The following is a 17,361-nucleotide window of genomic DNA, read 5'->3' as shown; positions in this document are numbered from 1 at the left end:
CCTCCTCCTCTCTCTCCCTTCGTTCTCTCACACCGTGGGTGTTGCAAACAGTTCTGACCATTCACCCAACCCTACATAGGCTCTGTCTGCTTCTTTCCTACCAGCCCACAGTCCAAGATCCCTCCCATCTTCCTGAATCTTGGAAGTAAAGCTGATCTTTGCAACAATGTTTCCAGCCACTAGCTCCAGGCATGCAAGGGCATCCTGAAAGCTGCTTCCTGCTCCCTATCTCCCAGCCGCAAACTCTGGGGTTTGTTTTTGGACTCCCCTGTTTCTGTAACATTAACTCTGCCTGATACTGTTCCCCCAGAAGTCTACATGGCTCACTCTTTCACCCCCACTTTTTCTGTTCAAAGGTCATCAGAGAGGACTGCCCTGAACATCTGGTTTAACATCATGATCTTCTGTCCCACCTTAATGCCCATCCCTGCATTATTATTTACTTTTGTAGCACTTTTCACCCTCTACCATGTTACTAATCTGCTGTGTAATTTATTCCCCATCTCCCTCACTTTAATGTAAGCACCATCAGGGCAGGGACTTCATTGTTCTGGTGTGTCTTCAGTGCTGGTACCTTCCCTGGCTCCTAGTTGATGCTTAATCAACATGTGTGAATGGATCTCTCATTGGGAACCATCCTTCCAGTTTTTCTGTTATGGCTCCAGGATGGCAAGAAATTTGTCACACAACTGCTTGTGGCTGTTCTCCTAAGCCATGTGCTCAGTTATTTGGCTCTTATACTTCTCTTCTCTAGGGGGCTTAGCTGGTTGGTCATTTGTGACGTTTCTTAGACTAACCAATTTATTTTCTTCAAGAGTTTATTTTTGTAATGTATTGGTATTGTAGTCTATGGCTCTTCTGAAACTAGGATTTCAGACATTCCTTCTGAGGCTGAGTTTTTTGCAAAATTTAAGGAAGGCATAGTGGTGGAGGGAGGGGACAGTTATTTTTTAAAAGCATGCCTTGTATAAATTGAAAACCCAGTTAGTCATGGTAGACTAGCTGCTAAAATAAATAGCCCCTAAATATCAGTGTATTAATATAAAAGTTTATCTCTGTCTCACATCCTGTCCAGGTTGGCTGGGCCCCCATTCCATCTTGTAGTGAATGGGGCAAGAAAACAGAGTACTCTTGTGGAGGGTGCTGTGAGCCAGGCCCGCAGGTGATGCACTCCTCTTACATCCCATTGATCAGAATACCATCATATGGCCCTGTCTAGCAGCCAGGGAGGCTGCAAAAAGTGTGCTAGCTATGTGCCCAGGGAGAAAAAGAAATAAAGATTGATAAACAGTGACTGGTGTCTTCCATATTTGGAGACTGGTGTCTCCCAATATTTTTTCAGGTCATTCAACTTAGGTGGGCTATTCTCACGCTCATTTTAACGTTTTCCTGTTATGTTGAGAGAAGATGAAAGGCTAATCACTATATATACTTACTATGTGCTTATTGTTTCGACTTCAAATTTAGATCATTTACTGTAAACTGGATTAGAGATAACAAATAAATTTTTGTAATACATTAGAAAATGTTCCTGGTGTTACAAATTATGCCAAATATATTGTTCTAATCCCTAACCCTCTATTGAAAGTAGAATAGCAGAAGTGATTGACCATGGAATAAACCAAAAAATGATTCTTTGCATGGAAAAAAATCAAGCTGCTGACTTTTGTGTTTATACCTGCAGGACCAAATCCATGAATGGAATTTTACAGCCACTTCCATTAAGGGAATTAGGTAAGAACATAAAGGAAAATGTAATTATTTTAAAAATACAGATCATGATAATGTTTTATTACTTTAATGTTTCCACTTATTTATAATACGGGATGTCCTAATTTTTAAAAGGCTCCAAAGTGGATTGTTTTCTCTTTTGTTGCCTTTATCTGAGTTTGTTCATAATGTATTATTAGTAAGGACTTCTTGTTATAACAGAGTAGCTTTTTTTTTTTTTTTGGATGTAGCAGGCCAAATTCTGTTGTCTCAGACTTTTTTTTAATGAAGTTATATCTGCAGAAAGAGAAACTGTTTATTCTTTGATCCAATAACGTGCAAACTTAAACTTGGAGTTACTTGTTAATGATCCTTGGCTGGAGTCTCCTGGGCATTCTTATTAATGAGGAGTGCGGGGAGGTGTAATGCTTGCTCTTTGGGTCAGAAGTGGTGACCATTGGAGCCTAAACCATGTTTTTACGCGGAGTCTCACCCTGCCAGTACATCTGAGAGTAGGTGCAGGCCTGAAGTAGATATGAGTTCTAATCCCTCTTTTGCTGTTTGACCTTGGGAAAGTCACTCAGCCTCTAGGTCTCAGTTTTTTCTAGTTTACATCAAATTAGAGTCTTGGAGTACTGTTTTATGTCCTTTCTTTGATTCTGAGTCCACAGGCCACCAAGTGTATCACCTGTTACCTCCAGAGACTGATCTGGTCCTAGACATATCAGTGTTTAAATTAGGATGATGTTTACATAGCATTAAAGGGAGAGAAATAAATTAAGAACAGAGTAGGGTATTTGAATAATACGGTTCAGAAAATATAAGAATTCAAAAAGCATTAAACATTTTCAGAAATTGATTACTCAGTAACTATGCTGTATGAGAACATGTAGTCAAGAACCTTCTGTTTGTACCCTCTCATAGAGATACCTCTTGCTGCCATTTCAGCCATAGCAGGGATGTGCAAAGGGCCCGGGGTAAATCAGACCCTGGTCGCAATGTGACACGAAGAGCACATGTTGAACATTCCCAGTGCTATCTAACTAACTGGTAGTTCCTTTACGACTTGGTTTTCAAAACTTAACTGGTGTTTGACCTAGTTTTAATTCTTTTTGAATCACCCTGTACTTCTGCTGTTTCAACTCAGTATTTGTCATGTAATTCATACAATATGAAGAATGGTCAAAGGAGCTGTGGATCCCAGGAAGAGATGATTTAGAAAGGCCAAAATGAGGGCCATTGTGTAGCTGTGGCCCAATGTGGGTAAAGAACTTTTTAGCGGTGAAATACATTAGCAGATGGAGTGTGGTGAGTTTTTTTGTCACTGGATATGTTCAGACAAGCTTACTTACCTGTTGAAGGAGCTGTAGTGTCGGATCCAGACTTTGTGTGGGGATGGAACAGGTAACATTTAAAAGCCTTTCTTGAGCTAAGATGCCATATTTATTTCTACTTCCCTTCTATGGCTACAAATACTGTGTCCTGATATTTTTGAAGTCTAGAAATTCCTTTATTATGATAAATTATTTCACAAAAACCGTTCCTGTCTTTATTGTGAAATTACAAACTCTTGAAGATGGAGACCATATTTTATTCCCTTTTCTGCTGCCCATATGCTTTGCTAAGCGCTGAATATATAGTAAGTTCTTGATACATAATAAAGTCAGTTGATGAATACAAAATTAAACATAAGCAAGATAAACATCCCTACTATTTAAATTTCATAGAGAAATACAAGTCAAATTTGGGGGGTATACATTAAAACAATGATTCTTAAAAATTTGTAAAATGGAAGAAAATCTGTTTCTAGGTTTTTCTCAAAAATTTAAAGTTAGTATCATAACATATATAAGAAGCATTTTTATGTCTTGAATTTTTACAGCATCCCCAGGTTTGATGAACAATGTTGTCTTCTATATGTCCTTGGCAATCGTAATGACTTTCAAATCTACTTTTCCACCAAAGCGCACTGTAGTAGGTGAGTTATAGCTGATTCAAGTCTTTGCAGTATAATTACAGTGAACCATTTAAAAAGAGTGTTTGTTGTGAAAATATTTATTTGCTATGCTGCCTTTCCTGAAGTTTTAACTTATGGAAAATTATTTTTACAGCTTTATTGAGATATGATACACATACCATGCAATTCACCCAGTTAAAGTATGCAATTTAATCTTTTTTAGTATATTTACAGTTTTGCGATCATCACCACCATCTAATTTTAGAATATTTTCATCACTCAAAAGAAATTCAGTATTAACAGTCACTCCCCATTTTTCCTCCAACCTTAGCCAACCATTAATCTATTTTCTGTCTATGGATTTGCCTATTCTTGACATTTAATATAAATAAAATATAATATGTGATCTTTTGTGACTGGCTTCTTCCGCCTAATAAAAAGTTTTCAAGTTTATCCATGTTGTGGCATGTACCAGTACTTCATTCCTTTTTTTGACTTAATAATATTCCATTGTATGGATAGACCACAATTAATTTATCTGTTAATCAATTACAGGCATTTTGGGTTATTTTCACTTTTTGGCTGCTATTAATAATGTTGCTGTGAACAATTGTGTGCAAGTTTTTGTGTGGACATATTTTCATTTCTCCTGAAGCCAAATTACAGTTTTCTTAGGTCTTACAGTAACTCTTTAACCTTTTGAGGAACTGCCAGACTTGTGGAAGTTACCTTAACTTGTACAATACTCTTCTCTGCCATATTACCAGAGGACACTAAAGAAAAATTTTCTAATGAGTCAAATCACTTGTATACAAATAAACTATACCCAAGTCTAGGAAGTGGCTGATAATGGCCTAGCAGCATTTGTGAGAATGAGTTATGGGTAATAGTTGATAATTAAGCTTAATCTGTGTCAACAAAATGATTAGGCCACTTTGTGCATTTTCTTCTCACACCTCACCTTTTTTCTCACTAATAACTAGAGTGTTACAACTTGAGAGATGATGGCCCCACTGTCCTTAGCACTGATTAAATCATTCCTAGTACACTTGTCACAGGGCCAGACTTGAAGAGTATTACAGGGACACCTTTGAAGAATTATCTGTTAGTGGAATGACTCACAAACAAGTCCTAGGGGAATGAGGAGGAAAGACTTACAGGGACATAATAAAATTATGTACTTTTCTAATGTGCTGTTGTGCAGAAAGGGGATTAATTCTAGGAATCTTGTGAGTGGGACCCATATAAAATAAATCTTCGTTCAGTATAAATGAAGCACTTACCATTGAGTTTTTCAAAGAATGAGCTGCCTTGTGAGGTAATGAGTTCTCTGTCACTGGAGGTGTTCAAGCATCAGTTCACCAACTGGTGGGGATACTATATATACAGGATTCAAGTATCATGTGAGTATTTGAACTAGATTAGATAACCATTAAAGTACCATGTCAAATCAAGGAGTGGATTGATTCCTCCATGAACTTGTAAAAGGTTGGTTTATATTTGATTACTGTTTAATATAAGAAGGGCAAAGTACAGGTAGGGAACAAAAGTGATCAAAATTAGCAGCATCTTTGTGACATTTGCTGTTCTAGGTTTTACTTTTTAGTCAAAGAGATGATGAGCAGTGCGATGGACGGTACAGTGGAACTGGTGGGAGAGATGAATAGGGAAATCCTGGAGGTGAGTCATGGAAGACCAAGAACATGGAAAAAGTTATTTATTGTATATCTGTTGCTTAAAGAACATGTTGCATTTTGTGTGAAAATTTTATATGTATATTTAAAAATACTCATTTATGAACGCTCTCACCATCACTATCCATAACTTCAGAGATTAAGTTTATTGCATCTCTATAGGAAAACCTTACTTAGGGATCCTCTCAGCTAGAATGTTTAAGAAAAATTTGGCATGGACTAGACTAAAATTTCCTATTGTACACAACCTCAGGAAAAGTTTTTTACCTAAGCCAATTAATAATGCTGGTCAGATTAAAAGAGAAACAGTTGACCAACTGGAAGCAGACTTATTCATTTATGCCTGCAGTGACTTTAGTCAACGCTATTTGTACATAATATATAAATATAACAATTTTAAGATCATTTTAAGACAGTAGAATTATCACAAGCTCTTCTGAATAGCACAGTTGTAGTCCACCATTACACATATATTTAAATCTTGTGCAATTATTCAGATTTGCCACTAATTCAAGTTCTCCCAATGATTACAATTTAATGAAATTTTAGTATACTTTCAAGTTAGACTGAAATTAATTCCTTGAGGCTTCTTTCAGGATAATATCAAAGAGGTCATTTTAATAATTGAGTCAGGTACTTGAATTCTTAGCTTTTAATCCAAGTTTATTGTAGAAATGACCTGAGTGATATACTTTGAAGATAACGGATGTGGGGCAGAGAAAGGTGTGAGGTCAAAAGCCTTTATGGAGCAGACTGATGTCTAGTTTAATCAGACAATGATGGGGACCCATTAGCAAACTTAATTGTCATGAGCGCCACCAGAAGTAGATGGGAAGAGACATGCATGCACACTGTTCTGTGCACTTCTTCAAGTCAGCACAGTGGAGCATAGGAAACAACAGAAAGAATCCATTGCTGCCTCTGCTTTACATAAGTATTGCATATCCTCAAGTTACACTTGTTTTAATCCTTGAGAAGTAACTGGAATGTAGCTGTGCACTAACTTTTGTTAAGTCTTGGGGAACAACATAGGAATCCTAATTGTAGATCATTTTTTACAGTATGTGTAATGCTAGATTTATACACCTAAAGATGGGGGAAACCCCATGTATGTACTTTGCATTAAGACAATTTCAATTTTACTGACCTTCAGTTATTTTCTGGGCTATAGAAGGTGGTTTGTTTCCTGACAAGTTGATAAGGGATCATGTGGCAAAACACCTATTTGAGGTATTATTTGACATGCTAAGAAGCATTTTTAAATTGCAGCATTAAAGTGAAGAGAAATCTGCAAAAGGGGAGCTGGCTAAGTTTCATATAAGCCATATTTTTAAACTTCTTGGATTCCATAAAATAATGTTTTGAATATGTAGGTAATTGAGAATTCTACCCCTTAAAAGTAAGTAACGCAAAGAACATAACCTAAGAAATATGGCCTGCCTGGTACTCAAATAGCATTATTCATAAGTTTTTAAAAATCACAGGACAATGTTTTAAGTTTTTGTGGGGCTTCTCCACAAGTAGTGTCCTTTTTTGTCTTGCTTTTCCTTCTTCAGTATGTGTATGACCGTGATGCAAATGATAATCGAGTTGTGCTGGGGAGAGGTGCATTTGGGGTCGTGTATGCCGGGAGAGATGTGAGCACTCGAGTACAGATCGCTATCAAAGAAATCCCAGAGAGAGATAACAAGTAAGTGGGGCAGACCTTCCACATTTCTTCAGTCACCACCTCTACAACCCAGTTCTGTGCCCATCCTTGCCAGTGCAGATGATTTAAGGATGAGAGCATTATGTCATTGATAAATTTTCAGTTCTCTTATAATAAGGGTGATTTACTTTTGTTCTTTGCATATTATAAATAGATTGAGAAAATGGAACTGTTTCACTTAGGGCCATGTGGATTGCAGTCATATTTTTAAAGAAAACTAGTTTAGTTTCCACCTATCAGCTAGGTCTACAGTTTTATGTTTTTACATAGTTGTTTGCAAGTATTTTAAGATGTGACTCAGTGCTTTAATTGTAACCATTTTAAATGGCTATCATTTATTCAGATATGTCATTGTGGAAAATTAAATGTGGTAAAAATAATTAACTTTTTGCAATACAGACTTCTTTTATACCCTGCCCTTCAACCCCACTTCTGGATTTTGGGTTATTTATAATTACCAGTAATACTAAATCAATTTCTTCAACATTTTTAGAGTCTAGTTAAGTGGTTATTTATTTTAAATTCACTTACCACCTGATTCTAAACAAGTACATTGCAGTGCTGATTGTGAAGTGTTTTTGTAGAGAAGCTACATACACAGTAATGGCCACAGCAAAAGTAATAATAGCTGCATGCTCCATAGGTGTGGTCAGACTATACCTGCAGTGTTGCCTTCAGTGCTGAACACTGATGGCCATGTGCAAAGACCCCCCCACCTCCACCCAGGTGGTGAGTGAATTATTAGGAATGGCTAACAAGTGATTTCTGGCAGCTGTATGACCCTTCATCATTCATTCATTCAGTTTCATTTCATTCATTTATTTTTAATGGGATTGCATATTACAATATTTAAATTATAAGGCAAGATCTTAGAGGAACTCATTCAAGTTCTTCCAAAGCTGAGGAAGAGTAAATGACTTCACTAAGGTCGCAGAGAAACAAGACTAGGATCCAGTCTCTTGAGTTTCTCATTCAGTATTCTGTCTCATTCTCACAACGGCTAAAGTATTGCAATTGGTTTTCGGGGGGGGGGGGCGTGAATGCTGGCAGGTACCGCCTCCTTCAGCTGATTGCTATGGTTGTTTCACCTGTTCATTGTTGATAGTTATTCCTGGGCTATAGAGCTAGAAGGCATCTTATAGACTGTTTTGTCCCATTTCCTAAATTTACAGGCTCAACATACAATATTGGACACCTTCTCTGTGCTAGACCCTGAGCTGGCACTTGGGCTTGAAAGTTTGCTAGGATACTGTTCTTATCCCACAGTGTTCGCAGTTTGGCCTGGGAGCCAGGGTGGCAAGTGTCATATTAGAGGGGTACACAGAGTATTTGTGGAACATTCTCCTGGGTGAGTGGGTGAGTTGTGGCAAGTTTGAGAAAATAAATCATTTTTGAGGTGATATTTTCAGGGATGACTAGGAGCTTATTTGGTAGAAAAGGAGGCCAAAGCATTGTATGCTAAGTGAGAAACAGGGCTATTAAGCACATTATATTCAGAGGCCAACAAATTGTTGTGACTTGCATGCAGGATGTAGGTCAATGGGGGCTCTAGAGATGAGACAGAAAATTTTAAATACTTAGTCTAACCTGAGTTTGAAAAGCCTGGTGTGCCATGTTAAGCCATATGGTCTTTATGTTGATTTTGTGAAGGGGAGTGAAATGGTGAGGTATATGTTTTAGACAGGGGGAATATGGTGGCCAGGGATAGAATCAACTAAAGAGGCCCAAGGCTGGGACAAAAGGGTCCCTTAGGTGGCTTCTTCTGTACTCTGGAGTAACTACAGAATGAGACTAAAAGGGTGGCTTCTAGAACAAGCACCCTTTATGGGGGCTGGTTGAGAGAGGCCAAGGATGGTTGGAGAATTCAGTCCCTAACAACACTAGGAATGGTAACAACAATAGCCATTTATTGAGTACGTACCACACAACAAGCACTCTATTGGGTGCCTGAGAAATTTAACACAGTTTGGTCCTGTGTGGCTGGTATTATTACCAGTAATTTACAGATGGGAAACTGAATAGGCTGATGGAAGCCAAGGGAAGGAAGGTTTTTGTTTCCAGAAAGAAGGGATGGCCAGCATCAGGGCAAGTACTGGTGAGATGATGTGGATAACGAGCCCCAGGGATTTGACCAGTGATGCTGGCTTTGTTTTTCCTAATAGGCACTCCCGGCTTCTTCATAATGAGATAGCCCTGCACAAGCACCTCAAGCACCGGAATATCGTTCAGTACTTGGGCTCTGTTTTTGAAAATGGATTAGTTAAGATATTGATGGAGCAGGTGCCTGGTGGTGAGTAGTCGCTGGTCTTCTGGTCTCATACTCTGAAAGTCACTGATGAAAATAAAATATACACATCATTATACATCCTGCCATTTAGAAATGGCAGACCTCTCAGATGTGGAAGAGCATGTGCTACTCAGAGGAGTTGGATGAAAACTTTACAGTGTCACATAAACAGTTTATTTCTGGTTTGTTAACTCAAATCATCAAACATTCACAGAGGGCCTACTGAGTGCCCGCCACTAGCTGAGTGCGGGAGACAAAGATGAATAAAGCATAGTCTCTGGTCTTGAGGCCTTCACAGTCTAGGAGTTTGAAGTTGCTTTGAACCTGGCAAAACAACGTGTTGACAGTGAAATCAAACAAAATGTTTTATCTACAAAAAACCTAACTGCAGGTATGGTGCAAGAGTAAGAAGAGTCCCTTGGGTCTGGAGCCAGATCATCTAGTTTGAATTGGCGCTTCTGTATGCAAATTTTGTGATGTCAGGCAAATTCTTTACCTCTCTGTGTCCTCAGTTTTCCGACTGACTAAATGAATTGTAAAATTGCAGTAATAACAATTACTATAATAATTGGTGTAGTAATAATTATTGGAGTAATATTGCCCCTCTCGGTGGGGTTTTGGAAGGATTAAATGAGAAAAAATATATAAAGCTCTTAAAACAGTGCCTCGCAGAAAGCAAGAACTCAGTAAGTATCCATTTAAAAGATAAAAATAATAAAATAGACCCTGGCTGCTGTGGCTCAGTGGATTGAGCATCGGCCTGTGAACCAAGTGTCGCTGGTTCGATTCCCAGTCAGGGCACATGACTAGGTTGCACGTCAGGTCCCCAGTTGGGGGCGCGAGTGAGAGGCAACCACACAGTGATGTTTCTCTCTCTCTCTTTCTCCTTTCCCCTCTCTCTCAAAATAAATAACTAAATTATTTTAAAAAAATAATAAAATGATAATTATGATCTCAATACAAATGTAAAAGCTTCTGTTAGAAAACTGTTATTTACCCATTTAACCAAAAATTATTAAGGCCCTACTATTATATTAGGAGGCTAACTATATGTATAAAGAGCCAGGCAATGGGCTTGATTTTTGAGGGTTACATTAAGGAGAAGAAGTTTCTTCTTCCCTGATGTTGTTCACAGTCTAGCAGAAGACATGTCAATTGCTGTTCACATTAATTGATAATCCAGGCATGAGATTTAAGGATGACAGACATCTGCATCCCCCTTTGCAGATGGGAACTGAGGCACAGCTCTGGGTAAAGGAGAAAGCCAAGGCTGGCTGATTCCTGAGAGCTTGCACAATGACATTTGAAACAGGTTCAATGTTTAATAGTTTAATTGCAGGGGGATTTCTAAGACGACCTAGTTCCTATGACCTGGCACTGGGGGCTTCTCACAGTGAGGACAGAGAGACCCAACATCCTCTGATCCTCCTCCCTGTCACCCTAAAGTGCTCCTCCATCTGGTCCTATTCACCTCTGAACTCAGGGCGAGGTATACAATATGGCTTTGACCTAAGCTGAATGGTTGAGACACTTGTCCAGGACCTACCATGTTGGGCCAGCCCTCCCAAGGTCAGAGAGCATTGCTGCACTCTCCTTCTGACTTTGTGCAGCTAAACAGAGCTAAACCCAAAGGTGGCTTTGCTGAATTTCCAGGCTCACGGGAAGTTCTGATTCACCATCAACCTCCTCTAGTCACACTGATGTGCTAATTTCCTTCCAGTACCCTCTCTGGCTGCAGTGCTCACACATCTGGGAAATGGGCAACAGAGTGGGTGGAAAGGCATGCATTTAGCTCACGTACAGAGAGTCTGGTGTGAGTGCTTACATTAGGAGAGCAGCATCACCTGACCTTATTTGCCTGAACTTTTAGAACTGAATCTTTATCATCCCGATGAGTTTTCTGTTGTGTCCATTTCCAGGAAGCCTTTCTACTCTTCTGCAATCAAAGTGGGGGCCGATGGCGGAGCACTGCATCAAGTTTTACACTAAGCAGATCCTGGAAGGCCTTAAGTATCTCCATGAAAACCAGATTGTGCACAGAGATATAAAGGTACTTGCTTGTTTGAGCCATAGACATCTTGTTAGTACATGTCAGATCACACCAGCTGCTGGCAGTATCTACAGACTGACAAGCTCACCGAAGGGAAAGGATTGAGCATGACAGTCCCCAAAGTGCAAAGTCTAGTCTTCCTAGACATTTGTGACTGTTTCTTAAGGTCCAAATTTGTTTTGTGTTTGTTTTTGAAATGTCTTTAAACATTTGATGTTCTTCCTTCTCTAAAGGGTGATAACATTCTGGTGAATATCTACAGTGGAGTGGCAAAAATCTCTGATTTTGGAACATCTAAACGCCTTGCAGGAGTGAACATCAGTGTAGAAACTTTTGCTGGTAAGCAGAACAGGGCTTGGCATGTGGGCAACTGACTATTGAAGTGGATGTGTGTTGTCCCCAACTTCATATTGTTTGAACTTTGTCATAATGATGCGCTCAGCCAGCTACTGTGGCAACAAGATTGTCTTACTTTCTTTTTTGCCTTCAAAGGTTGGGTGAGTTTCTAACCAATCAGCAAAATGGTGGCACTGCTTTTAAGTTAATAGCACATAATTTGGACTCATGAGTGATTCTGAACAACAGTATTCCTCAGACAACTTAGTAGAACATTTTATTGGTCTGTCATAAAAAATAGCCTGTTACTTGAGTGAATTCTGGTACCTTGTGCTTTAATAGGATTAAGTTTCCAAGGGCAAGAGTATGGTACTCTTAAGTGGGATTGCGGAATTGGAGTTTCTTTTCCGTGTGTCCGTGATGGATCATTTAGGTGTTGAGAGGGACTGGATTCATGCAGTGGTCCACAATTGCCAGCTGGCTTTCCATTTACAAGACCAATGAGTAGACCAATGCTCAAAAGGTACCTATGGCTTTTTAAAATTCCTGCTTTAAAGCAGCTATAGCAACAACTTTCATCTGTGGCAAGAAGTGGTAATATTGAATAAGTAAAGATTTATGATCCCCTAAAATATAATAAAAGGATCACAAAGATCTTTCTGGATGGAATTATGAAATAGCACTTGTGATTTTATAACTCTGAAATAAGCTGTAAAAGCCAGATGTCTGTTCTCTATCCCTGTTGCACCAAGGTGTACAGTGGACAGATTTGGCCTTAGTTTGGGTGAATAATATCTTAGCTTGGGAAGACTTTTCTTCAACAGGAGAGTTGTTGTATGTCAGCCATTGGACGTCCACAATAGAGACACATTCCCTATCTAAATGGAACCTTCATGCATCAGAAATGACTTTTCAGTTGTAAACCAGGGGAGGTACATGCACCTCAAAATGGGAAAATATTACACCAAGGACTCCACCATAGTCTGCCAAAGGAATAGTGTGTTGAATTTTCATTCATTGTTTCTGATATAAATATACATATATCAACATGTATATGAGTGTGTGTGTGTGTGTGTGTGTGTGTGTGTGTGACTGGCACATTTTTTACTACCTTAATTGAAAATAACATATCCTCCTCTTTGGAAGCCACCAATTAGCTTGGCAATATGTAGCAAGTGGGACTCTGATATGACAAGAAGTTATTCCAAGACATAAAACCCCCAACAATTTATCTCATAATTAGCATCCCCAAGTAGAAAAAATTCACAAATAAAAAACATTATAATGCATTACTACATATCACATTTTCCCAATTAATTGGGTTGAGGAGGTATGGATTTTGCATTGCAAAATAATGCAGGGGTGTTTGGGGAATAATAAAGAAGGGGTCTCATTTTGGATAGGAAATTCCCCTGCATATGATTACTCTTTGCAAAACAGAGCAGTTCCGTAAAGGCATCTGAGCTTGTTGGTGGACAAGGTGGGCCTTTTCCACACAAATGCCCAAAGGCTCTTGGAATCTGGAAGGAGAGCCAGAGGCTGCGGGCAACTTCTTGGCCTGAAACCCTCTCTTACTATATTCCTCTGAAGGGTTTTCATGTGCATGTAAACCAACTAGTAGGAAAGGCCTTTATGGCTAGGGTCAGCCCCCTTTGCTTTTGTTTATTAACAGTGTTATTGAGGTATAACTTACGTATCATAAATGCACCCATTTGAAGTGCACAGCTCAGTGGTTTCTAGTCAGTTTTCCTCATTGTGCAGCCATCACCACAAGCTAGGTTTCGAATGTTCCCATCAACCCCCACAAGGTCCCTGTGCCTCCTTCATTCTTCCTGCCCCTGCCTTGTGTCAGACATTGCTTGTGGTTCCCTGGCCTCACTCCATACTTCATATTCATGGACCTTTGCTCAAGCTCCTCCCCTTACATGGAAGTCCTCCCATCCCTGTGTCCACCTCCTTGACCATTGTGGCAGGGGTCTGGTTCACTGGCAGCCCTGTACCTTGCCCTGACTATTGCTAGCACATGACTCGAGGACACAAGAATGAATGTGAACTCTTTCAGTGGACAACTTTTGGTATTCCATGCAGGCGTGGCTGGAGCTATCTCAGAGCTGCTGTGCCATTTGAGACCCTTCCTACCTGATTCTTCCTTCATCCTCTCCTTTCCCAGGCATCAGACAAGCATTGCAGTTCAATAGCTCCCCTTGCCCATCCTGCTCCCTCCCCTTTTGTCCTCCACATACCTCCCCATTAAATCTCTCATAAGTCTAATCTATCTTAGCATTTAACTTCTCAGAGACCCAGACTGACCCAGCCATACCTTGCCCTGGCTCCAGCCAGGCAGAATCAAGCAAGTCGTCATCCATATTTTTGAGGCCCTATGTGTACACCTATTATAGTACTTACTACATTTTACCATTGCCACTGCCACCACCATCATCATCACCATTACCATCAAATCTGTCTCCTCCACCAAGCAGCTCCCAAAGGTCCTGCGCTGTGTTTCTTATATTTTGGTATCCCTCTCTCTGGCATGTGTTAGCATGTGCTTATTAAATTAGGCCCATTTATCCTTCAAGGGACTGAATAATCCTCTCTCAACATGATGAGTATTAAAGGAAGACATGTTGCATGCCTCTCACTAAAGAAAAGATGCAACCACATCATTTATGCATGAGACCAGGCCCTGTCTGTCATTAATATGAGAGTTAAAGTTCACACTCTTGTTTACTAATGATATGCTTAGTTTTTAAGCAATAGGGTGCCCACAGTGTTTGTCTTCTTTTTTTTTCATTAGGCACTCTGCAGTACATGGCACCTGAGGTTATCAATCAAAGAACTGATGGGTATGGCACTCCAGCTGATATCTGGTCCCTGGGCTGCACCGTCATTGAGATGGCCACCACCAACCCTCCATTCCATGATTTCCATGATCCTCAACTGGCAATGTTTCAGGTAAGACATGTTTAGCAATTTAGGTTGCCAGTGTCTGGGAATTATAATGAAAATAAAAATATCCTCCCAATCCAGAAACCCCTCCACAAATATAGAAAAGAAAGGAAACAGTTTTATTGTTGAACAAGCATTCAGCCAGAGTGTGATGTGCATCACAGGCAATCTTCTAAGAGAGAACAAAGACAGAAATAGCTTTCAGCCTTTTATTGAACCAAGCAGTACAACCCTTACCATCTGTGTTCTCAAAAGAAATGCTAACTAGCCCTTAGATGCGAGGACTGGACAATGCCATTGGTCACAATAGCTCACCAGAGATTCATTGGGGTGACCATATCTGTTAGTTAACAGGCTTTATGCAAAGGAAAAATACCTGAGATTTTTAAGACATGAGATAGTTTTGAAGTCAGGTACCATTGAAGTTGGGCTCCTGTATTCCGATAGACACTGGGAGATAGAGGCATTATCTTCCTTGATGATGACATTCAGAGATGGTTCTTGGGTCCTTGAGAAAAACATTCCCACCAAGAGGCTTACCTACCTCTTTTAAATATTGACATACACGTCAAAGAGAGGAAACTTACAAGTTTTCTAAAGTAAATGCTCTAAGAAAAGAGTACTGCCTCTTCCCTTATTTTTAGCAGGGAGAATTAGACTTATTTTGAATCTGTATTTGCCCTTATACTGGGTATGGCTCAAAGGCCACGTGGGTCTGTGTCTTTAGAGAACAGATTTCTGAGTGGATTTGGGAGAGGTAGAACTTGGGGTACCTGGTGATGTTTTCTTGGTCATTCTAGAACCCTCTGAGAAGTAATTTAAAACATTAATAAATAAAAAATAAAACTCCCACAGCTAACAGGAAGGGTAGCCCATGCACATGGAGGCCCACATAAGACCCGTGGCCACTGTAGCTGGGGTTTTACCACTAGGTGTGCTCCCTGGAGGATGGGACAAACTTGCTAGTGGTGCCAAGGGAACCTTATGCTGGGACAGCCCTGTATGTCCAAGGTCAGGGCTGTGGCTTCTGCCTCCATGTACTCTTAGACAAGTTGAAGAGGGCTGTAGTCTTAAGTCAGTTACCAGCCCTGACCTTCCATGGAGCCTTTTTGTTTGCCCCAAGGCTAAGAAGCAAAAGAGGGGGTTTCAGAAGGTCAAATGGCCATTACTTATGGACAGCAAGGTCGCAGTGCATCAAAGCAGCCTGATGGAATATGATTCCAGAATGCAATTTCCCCCTTCTTGCTTCTCAGCCCACATCTCTGCCGGGTCTGCAGCTCAGCCACTTTGCCAGGAAGAACTGAAAGGCATGAGTGTAGGCAGGTTTGTGCTCATGAGCTGAGTCCAGCCCATGGTGCTGTGGGTGTTGTGGCTGTTTTCCTCAGCCCCTCTCTGCCCCTGCAGAAGGTTCTCAGAGTTCCCCACCCTCCCAGAAGCTGTCAGGCAGCTCCAAAGCCAAGTACTGAAGCCCCCCAGTTGACAAGCGTCGTTTGGCAACTGCAATCCCAACAAGACCCTGAATACCAGAGCTGGAGGACAACAGAGACCTCCTATAGCCCTTCATGTCTATCCACGAGGGAGCCAACTGAGGTCATTTAAGATCTTACCTGCTGCTTCAGTCACAGGCCTCAGAATAAATAGTAGCTGGTGCAAAGAAGAACATCGGGGCCAACCTGTGAGCCATGACTGACTGCTTTCTGACCTGCTATCAACTTCCTGCAACATGCAGGAAACCTGTCTGGAGGCTGGGACATGCTCAGTTCATCCATAAGGCATGAGTCACTCCCCTCTTCCTCGTCCTCCTATTTCTGGCTAGCTAATTAGCTATACAAAGTCTTTGAAAATATATTCAGTTTTTAGGCTGGCATGTAAGGTTGGCTTTTATTGCAAACTAGAAGACTGCTATTAAATAATGTCTCCTGTGTTTTTGCAAAGACTGTAGAAATTTCTGGGACCCCTGGGATCCTTCAGAAAAGTTTCAAGAAACTTCCGGGTAGTGTCTAAAACAAAAGAAACTGCCCCCCTCCCCAAAGTGGCTGTTACAGGTTTGTGTTCTCCAAAAAGATATTTTGAAGATCTAATCCCTAGCACCTCAGAATATGATCTTATTTGGAAATAGGGTCTTTACAGAGATAATCAAGTTAAAATGGGATCAGTCACATGGGCCTAATCTTGTATGACTGGTGTCTTTATAAAAATGAGAAATTTGGGCACAGAGAGAACACATGAAGAAACACAGAGAGGGGGCCATGTGAGAGTGGAGACAGAAATCACTGTGATGCACCTACAAGCCAAGGATCACCAAGCACTGCCAGCCACCACCAGAGAGAGAGTTTGGTTGTGCTGACACCTAGACATCAGACTTCTAGCCTCCAGAGCTATGAGACTAGATTTGTTATTTTATTTTTTTATTTTTAAGTATATTTGATTGATGATGCTGTTATAGTTGTCCCAATTTGTTTTACCTTTACTCCCCTCCACTCAGTAACACCTTCCCTCCAGCAATCCCACCCCACCTAGTTTATATCCATGGGTCATGCATGTAAGTTCTTTGGCTTCTCCCTTTCCTATATTATTCTTAACTTCCCCCTGTCTATTTTGTACCAAGCAATTATGCTTCTTAATCCCTGCACCATTTCCCCATTTCTCCTCCTCCCCCCTCCCAGCTGA

The 17,361-nt window shown here is 40.3% G+C and overlaps 1 protein-coding gene across 1 annotated transcript in view; it reads left to right on the top strand.

Annotated features, from left to right (window-relative positions):
• The window catches only part of MAP3K15 (mitogen-activated protein kinase kinase kinase 15), a 76,394-nt gene that overhangs the window by 47,174 nt on the left and 11,859 nt on the right, over nucleotides 1–17,361 (top strand). Inside the window, exons 12-19 of the mRNA XM_090264164.1 lie at nucleotides 1,685–1,734; nucleotides 3,593–3,688; nucleotides 5,260–5,347; nucleotides 6,918–7,051; nucleotides 9,232–9,359; nucleotides 11,276–11,406; nucleotides 11,640–11,745; nucleotides 14,540–14,697. Of these exons, the coding sequence (XP_090120290.1) occupies nucleotides 1,685–1,734; nucleotides 3,593–3,688; nucleotides 5,260–5,347; nucleotides 6,918–7,051; nucleotides 9,232–9,359; nucleotides 11,276–11,406; nucleotides 11,640–11,745; nucleotides 14,540–14,697 (891 nt within the window). The remainder of the gene's footprint in view (nucleotides 1–1,684; nucleotides 1,735–3,592; nucleotides 3,689–5,259; nucleotides 5,348–6,917; nucleotides 7,052–9,231; nucleotides 9,360–11,275; nucleotides 11,407–11,639; nucleotides 11,746–14,539; nucleotides 14,698–17,361) is intronic.

The sequence above is a fragment of the Furipterus horrens genome, unplaced genomic scaffold (genome assembly GCF_987537825.1).
Source record: "Furipterus horrens unplaced genomic scaffold, mFurHor1.1.pri manual_scaffold_17, whole genome shotgun sequence".
Classification (NCBI taxonomy): domain Eukaryota; kingdom Metazoa; phylum Chordata; class Mammalia; order Chiroptera; family Furipteridae; genus Furipterus; species Furipterus horrens.
The sequence above is the reverse complement of the archived record's forward strand: the minus strand, read 5'-3'. Positions and strand labels throughout refer to the sequence as shown.